At 36.5% G+C, this 22,150-nt stretch overlaps 1 protein-coding gene across 2 annotated transcripts; it reads left to right on the top strand.

The window, feature by feature from the left end:
- Positions 1-10,774: 10,774 nt before the first annotated feature.
- On the top strand, positions 10,775-20,302 carry LUM (lumican). 2 transcript variants are annotated; one of them, XM_012174076.4, is made up of 3 exons: positions 10,775-10,815; positions 15,554-16,447; positions 19,432-20,302. In XM_012174076.4, the coding sequence occupies exons 2-3, from the start codon at positions 15,574-15,576 to the stop codon at positions 19,584-19,586; spliced, it is 1,029 nt and encodes a 342-aa protein (XP_012029466.1). In that variant the 5' UTR covers positions 10,775-10,815; positions 15,554-15,573; the 3' UTR covers positions 19,587-20,302. The 2 variants fall into 2 exon arrangements, with proteins under 2 accessions (XP_012029466.1, XP_004006300.1); XM_004006251.4 differs by lacking the exon at positions 10,775-10,815 and adding an exon at positions 13,042-13,137.
- The last annotated feature ends 1,848 nt before the right edge of the window (positions 20,303-22,150 follow it).

Genomic DNA, 22,150 nt, shown 5'->3' with positions numbered 1-22,150 from the left:
TGATGTGATGTGATGTGATATGATGTAAGACTCAAGTGACCATCGTCAACTCTGCAGACGTGGACATGAGACAAAAAACAAACAAACAAAAACAGAAAACTTGGATATCTCTAAAAATTGGAAAAAGCAAGAAAATGAATTGTCTCTTAGACTTCCCCCTCAAAATGCAGCCCGGTAGATACTTTGATTTTAACCCAGTGAAACTCATTTTGCATTTCTGAGTTTCAGAACTGAAATTCAATCAGCCCAGTTCACTTCAGTCTCTCAGTCGTGTCTGACTCTTTGCGACCCCATACATCACAGCATGCCAGGCCTCACCAACTCCCGGACGGAGTTCACTCAGACTCACGTCCATCGAGTCCGTGATGCCATCCGGCCATCTCCTCTGTTGTCCCCTTCTCCTCCTGCCGCCAATCCTTCCCAGCATCAGAGTCTTTTCCAATGAGTCAACTCTTCGCATGAGGTGGCCAAAGTATTGGAGTTTCAGCTTCAGCATCATTCCCTCCAAAGAAATCTCAGGGCTGATCTCCTTCAGAATGGACTGGTTGGATCTTCTTGCAGTCCAAGGGACTCTCAAGAGTCTTCTCCAACACCACAGTTCAAAAGCATCAATTCTTTGGCGCTCAGCTTTCTTCACAGCCCAACTCTCACAACCATACATGACCACTGGGAAACATAATAAATGTATGCTATTTTAAGCCATTAAGCTCATGATCATTTATTATAAGAGCAGTGGGAAAACTAATCTTGGAGCCCATCTAAGTCCCTCCTTCTCCTCCCTCTGTCTACTCTGGCCTTGGTTCTGTTACTCTAGTGACTGCAGAGTCAACCACTCAAGTAGGGATTCGTTTGGGAGTCATAGCCAACCATCAGGAAGTTATTCAAAGCCAGCCGGAGATGCTGTGAGATAGCCTTCACGGAGAATTGATTAGTACAGGAACCAACCCAGAGATAAAGAGGACACAGACTCAGAAGCAAAGTTCCCAGTGCAGAGGTTCATCAATGAAGATAGGGAGGAACAAAAGAACCATTATATATTAATCCTTGTAGCTGCTCCTGCCCTACCTAAGCCCCTGGCACCAGGAACATATGTTAAGCTCCACACCCAGATTCCATCCTGGAGTTAAACTCTGGAAGGCTAGAGTGAAGTTGCTCAGTCAGTCCAACTCTTTGTGACCCCATGGACTGTAGCCTACCAGGTTCCACCATCCATGGGATTTTTCAGGCAAGGATACTAGAGTGGGTTGCCATTTCCTTCTCCAGGAGATCTTCCCGACCCAGGGATTGAACCCAGGTCTCCCACATTGTAGGCAGCCGCTTTACCTACCATCTGAGCCACCAGGGAAATCCCTGTGGAAGGCTAAAGGACAATCAAATTGAGAGAGGCCTTTTAAATAGAGATTAACAAAATACTAAATTCAGATTTCCTACCATCCAGTGTTGGTGGAAGAGAGATTAAACAAAACAAACAAAAAACCCTTCAATTTTCTTTGTTCAACTGAATACAGTGCATTAATTTTCAATCAACATAAAATGAATAAATAACCTGTGACTAACTAGCTTCTAGGTTAGCCAGAGTCCTGAAGACCCTGAGTCTTTTAACATCCTCTTTCCTCAAATTTGCATTATTTAATAGACTGAATAGATAAGGAAAGCTATGATAAAACCTTCCCCTTGGGGGTCTTCCTGACTCACTAATCCTGAATTTTCTCCATTAATTGCACATTTTTTACTTAAAAAAAAAAAAAGTCAGACACACTCTTTGCATAAGACAACTGAGAATGCAAAGAATTATGAAGGGACTGTTAATGTACAAGAAACCAGAAGAAATAAGGCTTTTGGAATCTAAAGTCCTGAGGAGAAGATCATTTCAATAGTCCAAAGTTGGGTGTTCTCCATACCTGAAATTAGCCTAAGACCCCTAAACTTACAGTGATGCTATCTTCCACTTTACCAAGAAGCAAACAAACAGAAATGAGTAGAATCCAAGTCTTGGATCATCTATTACATAGAAAAGCAAAAAAATAGAGAAATGAATAGAACATAACTTTCATCTGCTTGTCATAATCACTTTCAGTGCTTGCTAAAAATGTAAATGTCATAGTCACACACATTCAGTTAGGATCTCCAAGGGAAATCTCTTGGGAATTTATATTTTTTTAAGTTCCTTGAATGATGTCCATCAATAAACATCTTTGGAGATCATTAACTTATTTTGAAATATGAGTTATGTCCAAAACTAACTAGAGTAGGAAAAAACACAGTTTCTTTTTAATACAGAAATACTTAAATCAACAAATCATTGCCAAGATTATTATAATGGATCTGCCCCATTTTCTCGTTGGAAACTTTAGAAGAACTTTTACTGACATGGTAATTGTATTGTTGTGCAAAGGAAGAAATTGAGTATGGGTTAGAATATAATAGGTCTGGGTGAGTATCCAAAAATATATATTCTGTAGAAGGGAACTCTAGAACACTAGAGTCTTCAATATTGAAATAATTATCATAAAAAAACCCTCTGTGGTTTATGAATAAGTTAACTACAATTTGCATTTTAAAACCCCAGAGCTATTTTCTAAAATTCTTTTCTGAAACTTAGGGGAAATCATATAGCCCCGGAAAATGTGTATTAGAAAGTGTACTAACGACTTTTATCTTGTAGGTCAATAATTTTCTTGCACATGTAAGAGGGGGGATATTTGGAATGAAGGGTAGATATTAAATTTCAGGACCAAAGTTTTAAACACTAAAATAATGAGTATTTACACCACTTTCTGTTAGGAATTTATTTGCTTTTAGTGGAACTTGTCTTATAATGAGTCTATATTATGTCATTTTCAAAATATTAATATGACTTTGGTACTAACTAAACACTTTAGGATTATTCCAATTTTTATAAACTTTATTTAGTTTCATGATATGGCTGCTGGACTCCTAGGTTGAAACCAAAATATTTTTAATTTTTTTTTCTATTTGTGCATAAAGCCTTGATTAATTTAGTTCCTTTGAAAACAAAATATGTTCTGAACCATCATAGCGTTAATCAGAAGAAAAAGAGATTTATTTTTTAACTTTTAATGTGTATACAGACCTTCTATTCTTGAACTCAGTCATGGGAAAACAATTAATTCTTAAAAAAATAGGTTTCTCCATCCTTTGCCTCTCTCAAAATCTTTCACTCTGCCTCAAATGGTGTGAACGAACTAGTCTGCCCTTGTACTCAGTTGCTTCATCTGTGTTTGATTCTTTGCAACTCTGTAGACTGTAGCCCACCCAGACTCCTCTGTCCATGGGATTCTTCAGGAAGAATTCTGCCCTTCCGTTCAGTTGAGTTGCTCAGTCATGTCTGACTCTTTGTGACCCCATGGACTGCAGCATGCCAGGCTTCCTTGTCCATCACCAATTCCTGGAGCTTGCTCAAACTCATGTCCATTGAGTCAGTGATGCCATCCAATCATCTCATCCTCTGTCATCCCCTTTTCCTCCTGCCCTCAATCTTTCCTAGCACCAGAGTCTTTTCCAGTGAGTCAATTCTTCACATCAGGTGACCAAAGTATTGGAGCTTCAGCTTCAGCATCAGCTTTTCCAATGATTATTCGAGACTGATTTCCTTTAGGATTGACTGGTTTGATCTTGCAGTCCAAAGGACTCTCATGAGTCTTCTCCAACACCACAGTTCGAAAGTATCAGTTCTTTGGTGCTCAGCTTTCTGTATGGTCCAAATCTCACATCCATACAAGACTACTGGAAAAGCCATAGCTTTGACTATATAGACCTTTTTTGGCACAGTAATTTCTCTGCTTTTTAATATGCTGTCTAGGTTGGTGTAGCTATTCTTCCCTGAAGAATCCCAGTTCAACCTTCACTGCAAAGCTTCATTTTGATTTTTACTTCCTAAGGTAAAATCCTCTTCAATCAGTCAGGCCTGGTTCTGCTGCTGTTACTCTCTCTTATTCTTCCCTCTGTAGAAGAATTTGCCATATAGCATCACAACTACGTGCTTATTTGCAAATTTCCTACCTCACCGACTCTGTGCTTCTTGAGGACATGGGGCTGCTCTCTAGTCCAATATGGTGCCTAAGTCTCTATCGGTATTTATGTGTGGACTGATAAATAAATTTTGGTTTTCTTTCAAGGGGCAAATCAGAACTTTATAACTGTTGCACACTTATTTTATTGCCATGTATTTTTTTTTTAATGTTTTTGGACCGTTTTTAAAGTCTATTGAATTTGTTACAATATTGCTTCTGTTTTGGGTTTTTATTTTTTTGCAAGGCATATGGGATCTTTCAGGCGGTGCTAGTGGTAAAGAACCCACCAGCCAAAGCAGGAGACATAAGAGATGCAGGTTTGATCCCTGGGTCAGGAAGATCCCCTGGAGGAGAGGATGGCAATCCACGCCAGTATTCTTGCTTGGAGAATACCATGGATAGAGGAGCCTGGCCAGCTATAGTCCATAGGGTCGCAAAGGGTTGGACATGACTGAAGCAACTTAGCATGCACGGATGTATGTGGGATCTTAGTGCCCTGACCGAGGATTGAAACCTCAACCACTGGACAGCCAAGAAATTTCCATGGTTTGTACTTACTTTAATTTGAATTGCATATTTGAGAGTAGCTCCATAGTATTGTTTTCAGGGCTTATAGTCTTTAAGGTTCTTAATTAAGCTCCAGCTACAGACATCAGAAGGAAATATTTTTATGCTGTTAACTCATTCTTTGATTATACTGACATTATATGTACCATGTTCTATCCATGTCCATTGCCATCTCTCTAGTTCAAGTCACCATCTTTAATTCTGGCTTCGACTAATGCTGCTGTACTCCATTTTGCCTTTCTGCTTCCTCTTCTCATTCAGTTAGCTACAGTCATTAGCATCCCAAAGCACCTGAATGAAAATTTAAAATGTGTCCCACGCACGGTGATGACCTGTGTAACCTCATCATCCTTACATGTTCAACTGCAATTCCATACTACTTAACCATCCAGCTTTTATCATCAACCCCGCATTCAAAAATTCGGAAACCTCTGCACTGAATACTCTTTGTTCCACCCCTTTACCTTTTCCTACCTTGTTTAAATATTTGTTTACTCAACAAGCAGCCTTTCTCTGCTTTCAATGCTTATATTCTCTTTCACTACATCTTACCAATTTATAATACTAAGATAAGGTGTATTTTTAATTTGTTTTTCCATGTTATATAATGTCAATATTAGTATAAATATTAGTCACTTACGCCTTTTATATGTCAGCTTATTGAAATAAATCACTGTATGCTTACAGTGTTCTAAGTAATGTACTCACTCAGTTAATGTAAATGTACTCAGTTAATCATCAAAGTTCTCACCAATAATACTGTGTTCTTGTTATTTATCTTTGTTTATATCTACTATCATTTCTCTATGTAGCTGTTGTTCAATAAATAATTATTTTTTAAATCCTCAAATTGTCTGTGACTATAAAAGTGAACAAAAAGAAAATAATTATACTTTGTTGTAACTTTTTTTTCCAAAATACTTCTAAATTTTAAAATTTTGTCTAAAATTATTAGAATTTTGAAATGTTTTATTCTATGATGAAATAAAAAAATCAATATATTCTTGTATTTCAGGACTTTATTGTCATTAACAAGGGAGATTAAGACTTTCTTTCTCAAACTCTAGCTGCACTGCACAAAATTAGCATACCAAAGAGCTCTTTAAATGAAGAGAATAAGGAATCCAATCTAAAGACCTCTAAAAATGGTTAGTGAAAATGGGAATGAGCATCAGAAATATGATGAAAATCATATTATCTCTTGGCCTTATAGACATTAATAACTTATTTTGTCTTATGCTACAGAATATGTTAGATCATTTTATGATGTCAGTTGTGTTGTGAGATCATTTTAAGGGCAATCGTTCAAAGTTGAAAGAAAAATGAACTAAGTATTTAACTTAAGACATGAGAGACTCTAAACGTCAAAAGTTGTTTGTTATGTCTTTTCAAACTAGAAATAAAAAGCCACTGAGTATTTTATTGGGAAAAATATACTGCGTAGGCTGAAAAGTATGCACAAAAGCTAAGAGACTAATGTGACATTGGTGAATGCTTGCTGGATGAAATGTCAGTGAAAGAAGTCACAGTAAATCACCCAGATAAAGATTTAGCCAAAACATGAAGACTGAGTCATCACATCTGTATAATTGTACTTTTGCCTTAAAAATGGACAAATCTATAAATGACTGTGGCTGAACCAGCTACTTTTTTATGGAGTACTATTCTTTTTAATTTTTTTCAACACCAAAACCATTTTGTATTGGGGTATAGCCAATTAACAATGTTGTGGTAGTTTCAGGTAAACAGTGAAGGGACTCACCATACATACACATTTACCCATTCTCCCCCAAACCCCTCTCCCTTCCAGACTGGCACATAACATTGAGCAGAGTTTATGGAGTACTATTTTTAATTAAAAAATGTGACTGATAGATGAACTATAGCTTATCAGATTAGAGTATTTCACAAATATACTCTCAAAAAGCAAAACATATCATTCATGTTAAGGAAAAAAAATAATTGAGAAAATTCAGACTGTCAAGCAAAAAAATTGAATTGTATTTATTTATTCTTAATTTATATTTTATATTGGAGTGGAGTTGGCTGAAAATGTGTTAGTTTCACGTGTACCACAAAGTGATTCAATTATATGTACACGTGTACCTACTCTTTTTCAAGATTTTTTCTCATTTAGGTTATTACAGAGTATTGAGCAGAATTCCCTGTGCTATACAGTTGGTCTCTGTTGGTTATCTATTTTAAATACAGCAGTGTACACATGTCAATCCCAAACTCCCAATCTGTCTCTTCCGCCTCCTCCCCATTTCCTGGAACCATAAATTTGTTCTCTAAATCTATGAGTCTATTTGTATTTTGTAAACAAGTTTGTATCATTTTTTTTAAGGTTTTTGAATGTAAGTGATATTATATAATATTTGCCTTTCTCTGTCTGACCTACTTCACTTATCTCCAGGTCCATCTGTGTTGCTGGAAATGGCATTATTTCATTCTTTTTAACATGCTCAGTCGCTCAGTCATGGCCAACTCTTTGCCATTCCAAAGACTGTAGCCCACCAGGCTCCTCTATCCATGGAATTTTCCAGGGAAGAATACTGGAGTAGGCTGCCATTTCCTTCTCCAATTCCATGTAATGGCTGAGTGATATTTCACTGTGAGTGTATATATACATATGTGTGTGTGTATATATGTACACACATATCCCATCTTCCTTGTCTATTCCTATGTCAATGGACATTTAAGTTGCTACCATGTCTTGGTTACTGTAAACTGCATTACAGTGAGCACTGGGGTGAATTGTCCTTTTGAATCATATTTTTCTCTGAATATATGTCCAGGAATGGGATTGCTCTATTTTTAGTTTCTTAAGGAACCTCCATACTGTTGTCCATAGTGGCTGTATCAATTTACATTCCAACCAACAGTGTAGGAGGGTTTTCTTTTCTCTACACTCTTTCTAGCATTTATTGTTTGTAGACTTTTTGATGATGGCTAATCTCTGTTGTTAGGTATTATCTCATTGTAGTTTTGATTTGCATTTCTCTAATGATTAGTGATGCTGACCATCTTTCAGCTGCCTCTTGGACATCTGTGTGTCTTCTCTGAAGAAATATCTATTTAAATCTACTGTGTATTTTTTGATTGGGTTGTTTGTTTTGATGCTGTTAAGCATCATCTGCTATTTCTAAATTTGGAGACTAAAGCCTTGAATTTTAGAAACCAGTGTAAAAAAATGTTCTTTGATATGATTTCAGGTTTTACATTGCAACGAACCTTTTTAAAAGCGTAAAAGTTTTTAAGGCTTTAAAGGCTTTAAAAACCTTTCAAATACTTTTGAGGTTTGATGTTTATTAAAGATGAATATTTGATATTATCTTTAAAAAACTATTAAACTATTAATATACTTATTTTCTTAGGTTAATATCTGAGACAAGATTTTCTTCATATGCATTAAGCATAGCAACATATCACAACAGATTGAATAAAGAAGGAGCTATAAGAGCCCAGCTCTTGCCTACCAACCCATTTATTAAACATTTTACAAAAATAATATGTATATTTTGGAAAATATGGGGTTTTAATTAAAATATTATTTATGTTACATAATGAATTCACTATTATTATCTTAAGGAATAAAGAGAGGAGACTATAACTACCAAATATTATTTAATAAATAATGCTTGAACAATGAGATTACAGAAATGTTACTCTTGATTATATTCAAACTTCATGAATGATTGGTAAAAATACATTCTCATATACCATTGATGGCAGTGATAATCAGACCAATAACTAGATGATAGCTGTAAAGTGTTAAAATGTGCACACACTTCTCATCAGAAATTTCACTTTTGGAATTTTCCTAAAGCTAAATTGTACTAATGCACAAAATTTGATCCACATATTGTGTCATAATGATTAAACTGTGCAAACAACAAACAGCAAGCATTGAAAGCACTGAAAAACTCACCATTGAGCAAAAACACAAGTAATATTTGATACAGCAGTGTGTTCTGTAACTATATAAAACATGAGGCAGAGATATATATATTAGTTAGATAAAATAAGTAATCTAGATGAAAAGTGCAAAGCACAAGGGATAAAAGGGAAAGAAAAAGAAATAGAGAAATGAAATTCTGTTGGGTATATAGAACATGTCTGAAATACCTCAAGTAATAAAGATAGAAAACAATGATTATTTCTGGGGAGTACAATTGGAAAGTCAGTTGGGTAAGAGGTTATTTTACATTTAACCTTATATTATATCCTGGTATGTTATTAAATGTTTCAGCATGTTATACCATTCATGTATATTATTTTTACAATGCAAACTATTTAATGCAAAAATACAGTAATCCTTATTATTGATAATTCTAAAAATATTTTTCATGTAAGATGCAAGAGAAATGGAAGCAGTTGTAGAATGAGTTTAAAAATACACACCCATGTGTAAGGACTCTGAAAATGAAGATAGTTCCATGGCTCACGTGTATGTAAGTTACTCAGTCGTGTCCAACTCTTTGTGACCTCATGGACTATAGTCTGTCAGGCTTCTCTGTCCACGGGATTCTCCAGGCAAGAATCCTGGAGTGGGTTGCCATTCGCTTCTCCATCTGTGGCTCATAAGAAATGCTAAAGTTAAGAACGGTAAAAAGATTGACCTGAGGGGAGAAAAAAAACTGAAATCCATTCCTTTATTTTCTGATTTGAAAACATTACCTACTAAAATGGCATTTTCATTTAAAATGTGTCTATTGCGATAAGCAGAATAGACAGATTAGGTACAACCAATTTGGTGAAAGAAATTTCAATGCAGGAGACAGTGCTTTACAAATTATAAGAAAAAGCAAGTGTTCATTGTAATATTAAAAAATAACAACTACATTATGATACATTTATATAATAAAATTTAATGCAGTTAGTTAAAATGACATTAGATAATAATATTTAATAACATACAAAAATACCCACAACTTACTTTCATGTGGAAAACACTGCAAAACTATAAGTGTAATGTTGAAATACTTTGGTGAAAATCAATGTCTGTTGGTTTGTGTGTGTACACACTCACACCTTAAGAAAAAACACCAAAATAATATAGTAATCTCTGGGCTAGAATATATATTTTTACTTTTTTCCCTTAAAACTATTCTCTAACCATGTTAAAATTCTTATTTTCCTCTGCATTTTCTAAACGTGCTAAAACAAACAACTTTTATGAGAGATAAGAAGAGAGCTGAGTTTGAAATCTCAGTGTATAAAATGGTAAAAAAAGAACTTTCTCGTCTATTAGCAGGGAGTTGTCACTGGATTTCATCCTCTTCTATGCTCTGAGATGACCTCACATCACTGATGCACAGTCATATCTTACTGCCTAGATGGAGCACTGGGAAACATAAGATGCCATTCATCCTGTGCTGTGCTTAGTCGCTCTGTCCTGTGCGATTCTTTGCGACCCCATGGACTGTAGTCCACCAGGTTCCTCTGTCTGTGGGACTCTTCAGGCAGGAATACGGGAGTGGGTAGCCATTCCCTTCTCCAGGATATCTTCTCAACCCAGGAATCGAACCCAGGTCTCCCTCATTGCAGGTGGATTCTTTAACTGAGCTACTAGGGAAGTCAGGCCATCCATCCTACACAAAGGGAAAACAATGTTGCAGTTCTTTGAGTGGAGTACTGGTAACATGTTAGTTTAGCTCTTCACATGAGAAGAAAAAGATCCAGCTGCAGAATTTGGGGAATTGGTTTCATATAACTCATCCTTTAAAGGGTATCTGAGATTCATTCCAAATCTGTGGTTCTATGACTCTATGAATAGCGATGTGTTAGTCGCTCAGCAGTGTCTGACTCTTTGCAACCCCATGGACTGTAGCCTGCCAGGCTCCTCCATCCATGGAATTTTCCAGGCAAGAGTACTGCAGTGGGTCTCCATTTCCTTCTCCAGGGGATCTTCCCAACCCAGGGATCTAACCCCGGTCTCCCGCATTGCAGGCAGACACTTTACCATCCGGGCCTCCATGGGAGCCCATTCGGAATCAGGTGGGTGAAACAATAATGATGTTCTTCACCCCCCTTGCTGGTCTCAAGTAACAGAGAGAGTCCAGCTGATAGGCTGACGTGGTGACTCAATCATTTTAACAGAGATTCTGATGAAATCTCCCACATCCATTACCACAAAGGACCTAATTTCCATTCACCGAGTTGGAAAGCTCAAACCTCACCCAGGAGGTCTAACGTGTGCATATGGGAGAATGTGAGTATGTCAAGTACAAAGAAAGAAAGTATTGCTTAGCTAACCTTGTGCCTTTTAAAAACTTTTGCCTGGCTAATATTTATGCATTTTCTCAACTGTTAATAATGTTGCCTAGAAAATATTTTAAACTGATTAAATACCTTTTCCTAGCTCCATCCTGTCCACCCTCTTTCCAGAGGGTGAAGGTGCTCATGATTTTGTTTTTTCAGTGAATTATTTAGACCTTCTGAGTTCCATTTTTACTTCTCTGAAAACTTGATAATAATATTTACATGGATTTTAAAGCATGAAATTTAAACTTTAGAAATATGTGAACCTTGTGAAAATAAAGCATGGAATAAATTAGATACGCCACAAATATTAATTTCATTTCTTTCTAATAAGCCTAAGAAATATGCTTTAAAATGTGCAATAGTATCCAATTATTGGCCTCACATAACTAATTTTATAGAAAAGGTATATAGATAATATCAGCTTCACAATAAGCTAAATTCAACTTAATGCACTTTCTCTGTTACAGACAACATATTATTGCTCAAAAGAAAAATCCTTGGAATATATAGCTGGAATTTTTCAAACAAAATTGCAGGTTATAGAAGTTGACACACACAAAATTAATGCTTAGAATTGTTTTAGCTATCTTCTTGCAATGAGACATTTAATGATATATGACTGATCAATATAACCTTTTTTTTTCTTGAGTTCTTCTAAGTTTATTTATGTCCTCTGTTGTAACACTGGGTTTGTTGGTGTTGTTTAGGGGCTTAGTCCTGTCTGACCCCATGGACAGACCCAAGCCCACCAAGAACACCACAGTCCATGGAATTTCCGAGGCAGGAATACTGGCGTGGGTTGCCATTTCTTTCTCCAGGGGATCTTTCTGACCCTGGGATCAACCAGCATTTCCTGCACTGCAGACAGATTCTTTACTGCTGAACTACTGGTGAAGACCAATGTAAAACAGAGGGCTTTCTAAAATTTTCTTAAAACATTATGCTACGAATTACTTTACAATTGTATTAGTTACTTCAAAGAAGATTGTTGTGTTTTTAAACTGTTCTCTGACAAAAATGAGGCATTTACACTAATGTGATCACGAAGATTAAATTAATTTTCAAAAGTCTCATAATTTTCAAAAAGTCACATATTTATCTTAAAAGGGAAAATCTTACAAGGTGGCAACTTAAAGTATCTGATTCTAAGAATTCCTATAAACATGAGAAAATGAAAAATTTGGATGGAAAAAATCATATAAAAAAGCTACAAAGCTGATACAATCACAAAGTGAAATAGACAAGGAATTGAGTAGATCCTCATTTTCTAGAAGCCTGCATCAGGAAATGATAAGGAAACATATGTCAAACCAGGCCTTTGGGAGAATGCAACTTAGCATAACTTTCAGTTTTGGAAAAAAAAACAATTGCTATCATGCAATGTCAGTGAAAAATGATTACTTTGTGATATCTTTAGTATACATTTATTTTTTTCATCTTCTTTTATGTTTTTTGGCAATAAGCTATAGAATACTATTCCCAAGTAAGGTTTTGGATGAATTCCTAAATTAAATCCACAAAATAAGAAACAGGCAGAATATTACTGATTGGTTCCAGACCTGAAGAGCATAAAATGAGTCTGCTTAACATAAGCAAACTGGAAATGTTGATACTTATCACTTGTATCAAAGTATAAATGAAGCATTTTAATATTTTAGAAACTAATGTAAGTTTCTCTTTTGGCCAAAAATTAAGTTGATCCAAGTAAGTATAAATTTCAAGAGTAATGAGCAAAAAGGATTCAATTCTTCTGAGTCTTCTCATTTACATTTTCCTGAAATGGTTTATTCAGTTGATGATTTACGTGACCTTTAGAGGAACATGATAGCTGGCTGAGAGAACTGCATTTAATTGTTGTCACAGCTATAGAAGCAAAGGGCTTTGTAAGAGAAACATTCTCACTGTAGATGCCTCATTTGCAGCAGGACTCCATTTGGGGTTAAAAACTAGGTTATTTGGGCGGGTTTAGCACGCATCTCTCTCTTACTCCATAGGGAGTGAGCTGGGCTGGCCTTGCTCACCAAGTCCACCTGCACCTCATTAGAGAGTGTTTGCATGCCACACCACAAGATCCCCACAATGACATAACTCCATTCAGAGACTGGCGTGACTGGGCTGGGTTTCCCCCCACCCCCCCCACCTCAGCTCTTGTATCACTAAGAATCTGGCAGCCAGTTCCGTCTGACAGAGTTTACAGCATATATTGGTGGATTCTTGTCCATAGTGCATCTGCTTTAAGAATTAACGAAAGCAGGGTCAAGACAGTAAGGTAAGTGCTGTTTTAACTATAGCACTGGGGATGCTGATGGTTTGGGACAGTGTTTATTGTAATGAGAACAGAAAAAAAAATTCCAGAGCAACTTTGCCAATTGCTATTCAACAGCAAATCCAGTTTTGAGCATTTACTTTCACATCTTGCAGAATATACTTTCCATGATTTATGAATTTGAGATACATTTTATACAGTCTATAATGCCTTACTTAGCAAAGGATGTTATAAAAAGTTTCAAGATTTCACTAGAAAGTAGACACAGTGAAACAGTATGGCATTTAAAATGTTTGCTATTTTATGCTAAATAGTTCTATATGTTAGTTTTGTTAGAACTTAATTTGGAACAAAGGAAGCCATTTCAATCAATATTCAAAATATTTTGCAACTGGTATGTCGTTATAATTTGTTATGATTTGCTGTAAACACTTCATGCTGTTATAAAACCTGAACAAAAGGATTACTTAATTCTATTAATTTTAAAGATTTGGGTTGTGGATGTATGTCTTAAGAAACAGGAACATGTTTTAAAGAAATTCTGGGAAACATGATTTACTCTTTGGAAAAGAGCCTTTTCTTCATAGCCACAGGTATTTGAAAAAAACTAGGGGAAAGTAAAGTGTGTTTTTGCTTCATAATGGAGTCATTATATGGTTACAAACTCTCTTTGAATTCAGAGCCCTTGTTTTGACTCTGCCAAAAAATATGGAAGCATTTTTCATTACTATTCAATACTCACATTATAGTTCCCATGTCTATTTTAGTGTATACTGAATTAAAATAATTTGGACTTATTAATAAAGTAAGACAAATCTTTACAACATTAATATACTGTAATTTAAAAAGAATCCTACAATTACATTAGCACTATGTAATTGTTCTCATGGCCAAGTCCTGTCAACTAAATTTAATGACTCCATCACAATCTTAGGGAATAATTTACTAAGAGTCTGGCTACATGTTACATTATGTCTGTTATGAGAGTGATCCTAACAATCTTTTCGAGTGTTTCATCTGCTAAAATTAAGTATTTTATAATTCCAAGTTAAAGCAAAGATGTTTAAAATTCCTGAGAGCAGAAAACCCTGCTTGTCCTAAACTACCTAGATCCAAAAGCTTGTACCTTGTTTCTCACGGGAAGAGATTTTATTTTATGGTATCCATTGGAATGTGGATGCTGCCTCACAGAAACAGTTTCCCTCCCAGAGTGACCAACTGCTCAGCTATAACTCTTCATTCTACAAAAGCCCAGCTCTTATATCCGATTTTCCTTTATCTACATTGCTGACCCTTTACTTCCCAAGCAATTGAAATGTGCTTCACTGATCCTTAGCAACAGGTACATGTGAAGATCACTGATACAAATTGTTTTCAGTGTATATTCCCAAATTGATCCTTTCCTACATGGCTCTTAATGCTCAGTGTTTAATGCAGGCCTTCCTTAGTTCCCACTCTCTTCCATCTTCATTCAGTGCCAGTGCTAAAACCCAGATAAGCAAACCCTACCTTCTCAAATTTTAACATGAAGAAGGCAGACAAATTGTGAGTGACTGAGAGAAAGAAAAGCTTTCATTCAAAACTTTGAAAAGAATATCATTCTCTACCAGTTAGATCTCTTTCTAGGTTTAAAGCTGTTTAGATTTCGTGACATTTCCTTGATTAACAAACAATAATTTTACTGAAACTAATATACTAAATACTAATTTTCAAACAGAATTTTGTAATGTGCTTAAAAGTATAGAATGTTAGATAAAAGTTGACATAATATGCACACACCCCCACTTAAGAAGTCTGTTTCCTCTCTTCAGAGTCAACAATAAAGATAGTTCTAAAAGAATTTTCCACCCTCCCCAGCACCCTACCACTACTACCACCATCACCGCCCCCCAACCACCCCCAGCAGACACACATAAGAACAATGTTCTTCCAGACAAAATCACAGATTGCCCATGTTCTCAGGAAGGATCTTTTTAATGAGATATTTTAATGATGTTGGATGGTGGGGTAGAGGGTCCAGTTTACAACTGTCTTCTTCCTTTTGTTTCTTCTGGTCTTGAAGGTATTCTGAAGCTGCGTTCTAACATGGTGGTTAAAGGGCCCCTCCCAGAACCTCTTGCAGGAATCCATGTAATTAAGAAAAGGAGCTGGAGAGAGGTTGACTGGAACAATTAGGCCTAGCTCGCCCAGAAGGGGGCGCCAGTGTATGCAATCTGTCCTGGAATCTGTTCCCTTCCCCACACATTGTAAATTTACATCCTTATCCTAATCCTTCAAAGCAAATTAACAGACATCATTAGTGCAGTAAAAAAGCACTCTAAAATAATAAAATTTGCATTTTTAAATGCATTTTCTTTCTTCTTAGTATACTTTTCCTGAAAGAATACTGTTTTATAATACATATTTTCACTTTATTTAGGATTCAAAGCATTTGCCAGAATGAATCTAGGTGTGTTTCCTCTCCTCTTGGCATTAATTGGCGGTGCCAGCAGCACCTATCCTGATTACTATGATTATTACGATTTCCCCCAATCAATATATGGGAGGTCATCACCAAACTGTGCACCAGAATGTAACTGCCCTGAAAGCTATCCCACAGCCATGTACTGCGATGAGCTGAAACTGAAGAGCGTGCCAATGGTGCCTCCTGGAATCAAGTACCTTTACCTTAGGAATAACCAGATTGACCACATTGATGAGAAGGCCTTTGAAAACGTAACTGATCTGCAGTGGCTCATTCTCGACCACAACCTTCTAGAAAATTCCAAGATAAAAGGAAGGGTTTTCTCTAAACTGAAGCAACTGAAGAAGCTGCACATAAATTACAACAATCTGACAGAATCTGTGGGCCCACTTCCCAAGTCTCTGGTGGACCTGCAGCTCACTCACAACAAGATCTCTAAGCTTGGCTCCTTTGATGGACTGGTTAACCTGACCTTTATCCACCTTCAGCACAATCAGCTGAAAGAGGATGCCGTTTCAGCTGCTTTGAAAGGTCTGAAGTCACTCGAATACCTCGACTTGAGCTTCAATCAGATGACCAAACTACCTTCTGGTCTCCCAGTGTCTCTTCTAACTCTTTACTTAGACAACAACAAGATTAGCAACATCCCTGATGAGTATTTCAAGCGTTTCAGTGCATTGCAGTATCTGCGTTTGTCTCATAATGAACTGGCTGATAGTGGAGTCCCTGGAAATTCTTTTAATGTATCATCTTTGTTGGAGCTGGATCTCTCCTATAATAAGCTGAAAAGCATACCGACAGTCAATGAAAACCTTGAAAACTATTACCTGGAGGTCAATGAACTTGAAAGTAAGTAGAAAACTGTGCCCATGATTGATTGATACTTCCTCAAGGTTTTAAATGCCTAAGTTGTGTGAAACAAATATTAAATTGGCTCCAGTTTAAAAAAAAAAATGCCAACAAAATATTTCTCTACAATATAGAATTCTAGCTTAGCTGTTTATCCATTATCTGGCTTTTCTTTGGAGTGTCCAGATAAGAAATCATTAAGGTCATATAGAATTTAAACACTCATTTCTTCAGATTTAATATTCTGGGCTAATTATTTCTGCTGTGTTAACCCTTGATTTTCATCTGTTATTGTTTGCCTCCTTCATGGCTTCAATTTGTGTGTGCGTTTGTTTCTTGACAAGACGTAGCTAAGGGGGAAACCAAGACCAGAGGGAACACAGTCATCAGAGACTGTGACATCTCTCTCCTGCTTGTCCCCAGAGCAGCCTGCGTACACTCGTGGTCTCCTCTGACATCTTTACTTGGGGCTCAACATGTTGCTATACTTTCATGACCACCATCTATCTCTGTTTTCCCTGGTGTGGTTGGGGTGTGTAGTCTTCACAGTGTTCTTAGGAGGACTGTGAGAAAGTTTAAGGAGGACTATGGTAAGTGTTTGGAATATAGTTTACTAGAATTACAGAGCCCCTTTTTCTTACATACAACGCTTCACCTCATTTGATTTTCCCATCATTTCTCCTTCCTTTCTCGTATGTCTGTAGTTTGTTTTTCATTTATTTGCTGGGTAGGAGTTTGACCTGATCCACTCGGGCTGTTTATGTACTCTCCTGACTTCCTGGCACGTATTTCAATTTAAGCTATAAAGATTTAGATCGTAAATTGACTATTCACCAATATTAACCTTATTTTTTAATGGAAGTTGGCAGAAGAAAAAACCTGTAATTCACAGATGAGATTTTTAAAATGAAAACTCAGGTGGGAAACACTGATTCACACAGCAAATAATTCTACGTGCAAAATAATCTATTGAAATTGAACATGTGTATATTATAAAACTTGGTCCCCTTGTCCTACTGGCTAAGGATATTGACACTCCTATCAGAAAAAATTGCATTGTGCCTTATTAATATGCTACTTTATAATTCTGCAACAGTTTCATGTAACTCCTAGTAGAGTTGGGGTGTTCTCATGAAGGAAATCGTGACTGCCAGCTCTGCAATGCCACATCTTCTTTCTTGCATCTGGAAAGCTTGCCTGTCATGCAATACAGTCAAGCTATTAGAGCTAAACCCTTAGAGTTGTTTCCAGGGGAAAATTCACTATGTGGCAATATATGGTCCCACATTATAAACTTTTGTGGTCAGGAAAAAGGATACTCAGACAAGCCAAAATGCTAATGGAATTTAAGATGGTTGAGGGCTGAAGAAACCCATTAGATTTGGTGGGTGGAGGTTAGCAGGAGAAAGACTACTTCCTACTCTGAGACAAGAAAGGAGAAAGATATAAATGCAAGGGCATTCGAAGGTGGAAAAATTAGTTTTCATTGTATGAGTAAAAAACAAAGAGCCAGTGTAGGAGATGCGACAGATGGACCAAGAGAGAAATGCCAGCAGCCTCTCAGTGGCAAGCTGAGACTGAAATTCCAGTGCCCAGCACGTTTAGTCATTTGCAAGTGAATAGTTACGTTTTCTCCCTTCCTTATCTTTGACGCTTAGGTATACACATTTCAGGGATTCTTGTCATGTGACTTTGCCTGTGTGTCTTCAACTTAGTTTATCTTGCTGCATAATATTTACACATACCAGTTGCCCACGTTGTAAGATAAAGAGAGTTCCTTAATGCTTTTCTTATATTAGGAAATGTACAGTCAAAAATGATTTCTTATTTTTCAAACTTGCAACTTTAAGCATTAGACTAGTCACAGATCCTCCTAGTATAAAGCAATTTAGAAAAGAGGGGGAAAAAGGACACCAATAACTTCAGTACATAGTAATGTGCTAGCACTGTGTGAAGTGCTCTACATACTGTAGTTGGTGAAACCTTCATGCCACACAGTGTGATAGATATGCTATACTTAGAATGGGATAAATGTTTCAGAAGGGAAATGGCAGAAACAGAAAACTAATAGAGGCCTAGACCCTTGTTGTTTACATTGTTCCATACTTTCTCAGAGGCAGTACTGAAAGCAAAATCCCTGGCATTTGACAGATGAGTAATTTAAGACAACATCTTAGAGGGAAAGACTGCAGTGTGTTTGGATTTCAACTGAAGTCCTTGTTAGCTAGAGTTGAAAAATGAAAGAAAAATAACAAGATAAAGGACCAGCATAAGGTTACTCTGAAATAGATTTGTGCCACCATAGGCAGTTTCAATGTAGATACACGGGTCACGCTATCTAGCAACCATCTTGGTGCCCATTAAAGACTAACTCAGATGTTCATTTGTAGCAACTTTTTGACCCCAGCAGAAAAGGACATGGACTGAGATGGTGGATATCCCATGATTTGGTTTTTGCTTTGGAGTTTTGAATCTTTGTCATGAAGTATGGTTGTTGGAAAACTCTCTAGAGTTCATCTATTTAACTCCTTTTAAGATGCAAAAACTCCAAATCCTTACTCTGCTGAGACTGTTCATGTTACAGCACCCCATCTTAGATTTCCTCAGGCTCGACTTAATATTTCAAAATAATGCTGAGATAACATGATAGGCTAACTGCATGCCTTTCTATAATAAAGTATTTCTAAATCAAGAACTCAAATAATACTAAAAAAGATGTTTCATTAAGAACTTAAGTTCTGTTCCTTCAAACATTAATTGAATCTTCTGACTTAACCATAGGTATTCTTTACTAAATATTATTGGGCTTTGGAAGTCTGAAATATGCCTTTAATAGTTCTAAATTCAAAGATACATCAAATAAGTGGGAAGAAGTGCTATTGGATATTATTATGGTCTTAAAGATTTTCCCTTTTTTTTTAAATGATGGTTTCAAGCTCATGTATTGAAAGAAATGATTGAAATGTTTCACTCTAATTTTCCAGAGTTTGATGTGAAGAGCTTCTGTAAGATCCTGGGACCCCTGTCCTACTCCAAGATCAAACATTTGCGTTTGGATGGCAATCACATCACCCAAACTAGTCTGCCACCTGATATGTATGAATGTCTACGTGTCGCGAATGAGATCACTGTTAATTAATGTCTACTGAGTCCAGTTACATTGAGGTGTAGCCTGGAACAGCAGTTTATGGTTATGTTTATTTGTGTGTCAGTTTTTATAGTATTCATTTTTTGTTGCTGTTTATTACTTTCATAAATTTCTAATTCTAAGGGAAAATGTTTTGTAAACATTTTACTACTTTTTTAAAAGAGAAGATGAAAGGCAGGCCTATTTCATCAGAAGCACAGACACACACACACACACACACACACACACACACACACCTTGACAAGAAACTTAATGCTTTATTTGTAAATTTAGTGTTTTTTACATCTCTACTGTCAAATGATGTGAAAGGCTTTTTACTGGTTTCATGAAAGTCAGTCAAGTTTTAAAATTTCTAAATCTGAACTTAATGTGCCCAAAAGCATGGATTACATGCATATGGATGTCTACAGTCCTGAAGTAAATTATCTCCATGCTCAAATGTTCACATTTCAATGTTCAAATCTGTTTAGCTGAAAAATAGATGGTAAATTTTGAGACCAATGATTCTGCAAAATACTAGACAAAATTTGTGAAACTACATATACTTACAGCAGTATTTTTAGCGTTAAGAATATATATACACTTTCCTAATGACACTTTTCTTTTCTAGAATTATGTCTCACCCTAAGTCATGTGTATGTTTCTTTTTGATTATTCGCATGTTATGTTTAACAAGCCAATAGCAAAATAAAACATAGCGAATGGCATCACTGTGTTTGATTTCTTGTGAAATTCATATCTCTCCAGTAAAAATAGATAAAATAATAGATTAGAATTTTAAAAGTCTCTAGCCTGAAATATTTTGCTTATGTTAAATAGAATTTTTCCTTAACTAGATTATCTGCTTAGAGCATCCACTTGTAAAGAGTCTTTAAATACATCTTACAATATGTACTTGAAACTGTGCAAATCCCAGGTGTGTCCTATAATACAACTCAGCTCTGACACCATGTGCCTAAAGATGGGGTCAGATTGTCCAGGTTCAGTCCTACAGGACTGCCTTCCCTCCCCACTCATATGCCAATTGAAAGCCCAAGTTGTTACATCTTCTTCTGATCAACTGGCTATAAATCAGAGGTTTCCAAGACCCCCTTCTAGACTTGAGGAATATGCTAGAGTGGCTCACAGAACAGGAAAGCTCTTTACTCACTAGATTATTCATTTAATATAAAATGGTACAATTCAGGAACAGCTAGATAGAAGAGGTGCAAGGCAAGGTATGGGGACAGGGTGCTAAGCTTTCACACCTTCTCCAAGCATAGGCCGCTCTCCCCAAATTTCCACAGGTTCACCAATCAGAAAGCTGTCCCAATTTTGTCCTTTTTAGTTTCTATGCAGGCTTCATTTCATAGTCACTGGGCATTGGCAGTTGAACTCAGTCTCTAGCACCTCTGCCCTCCCAGGAGGTGAGGGGGAGGGACTGAAAGTTCAGACTCTCTCAGGATGTTTTTGGGTCTCTTAGCAACCAGTTCTCCCTTCCCCCCGGTTTAGGTTACCTAAGTGCTTTCCAAAATCACTTATTAACATAACAAAAGATAACTTTATTGCTCTTATTCAGGAAATTCCAAAGTCTTTAAGAGTTGTGAGTCAGAAACCTTGGGGGTAAGAACCAAATATATACGAATGACCAAAAAGTATATTTCTTGTTAATCACAGTATTACAATATTTAAATCTCACAACTTCCTTAGATATTTGTCATTATTTCCATTCCTGCTGGTTTTATTGATTTATACACAGTAATACTCTATTAAATAAAAAGCAGCTATAAGATCTCAGCAATCACTCATTGGTTGTAAGCAAAAATGGCCAATCACTCCCAGGACTGAAAATGTTGAATATATATAAATGTTTATGAATATGAGATTTAATAGATCAATTTATCTTGAAACCAATATATTTGTAACATAAAGTTAAGAGTTTATAATGCGGAAAAGGATATCCATGTTTCTATACCATGGGAAACCATAAGGCATATAACTTATAACTTCTACCTTACCTAGTTAACAATAAAGCATATGTTTGGGGCCAAATGTGCAGTCAAAGATCACTCATCCATGGAGAAGCACATATATAGTCTCAAAGGAGTCTAAAACAAAGGCAACATTTCTCTAAAGTATTAATATGTTTGAACAGAACATTTTTAGAGAACTCTATCTTCTGGTAAAATGGCTTATCATCAAAGGACCATTATCAACTATCATTATCTGGCAGACTGATGTATGACATGAATATTGTTTTGTTGTTTAATAGCTAAGTCCTGGACGATTCTTTACAGCCCCATGGACTGTAGCCCACCAGGCTCCTCTGTCCATGGAATTCTCCAAGCAAGAATACCAGAGTGGGTTGCCATTTCCTTCTCCAGGGTATCTTCCCAACCCAGAGACAGATATATTATGTAATTCTTAAAGTGGTTGACAAGGACAAATTAAACATGAAGTGACATTTCTAGTAGAAGCATCTGAGGACTAGCTAGACCCTGTTTGGGGACAGGCGCCTCCCCTTTCTAGAGGCCAAACCCCATCTCTCCAGGGCAGAGCTGGAGGAGGGAAGATAC

The sequence above is a fragment of the Ovis aries genome, chromosome 3 (genome assembly GCF_016772045.2).
Source record: "Ovis aries strain OAR_USU_Benz2616 breed Rambouillet chromosome 3, ARS-UI_Ramb_v3.0, whole genome shotgun sequence".
In the NCBI taxonomy this organism is placed as follows: domain Eukaryota; kingdom Metazoa; phylum Chordata; class Mammalia; order Artiodactyla; family Bovidae; genus Ovis; species Ovis aries.
Note: the sequence above shows the minus strand (reverse complement) of the source record. Positions and strands in the feature narration are given on the sequence as shown.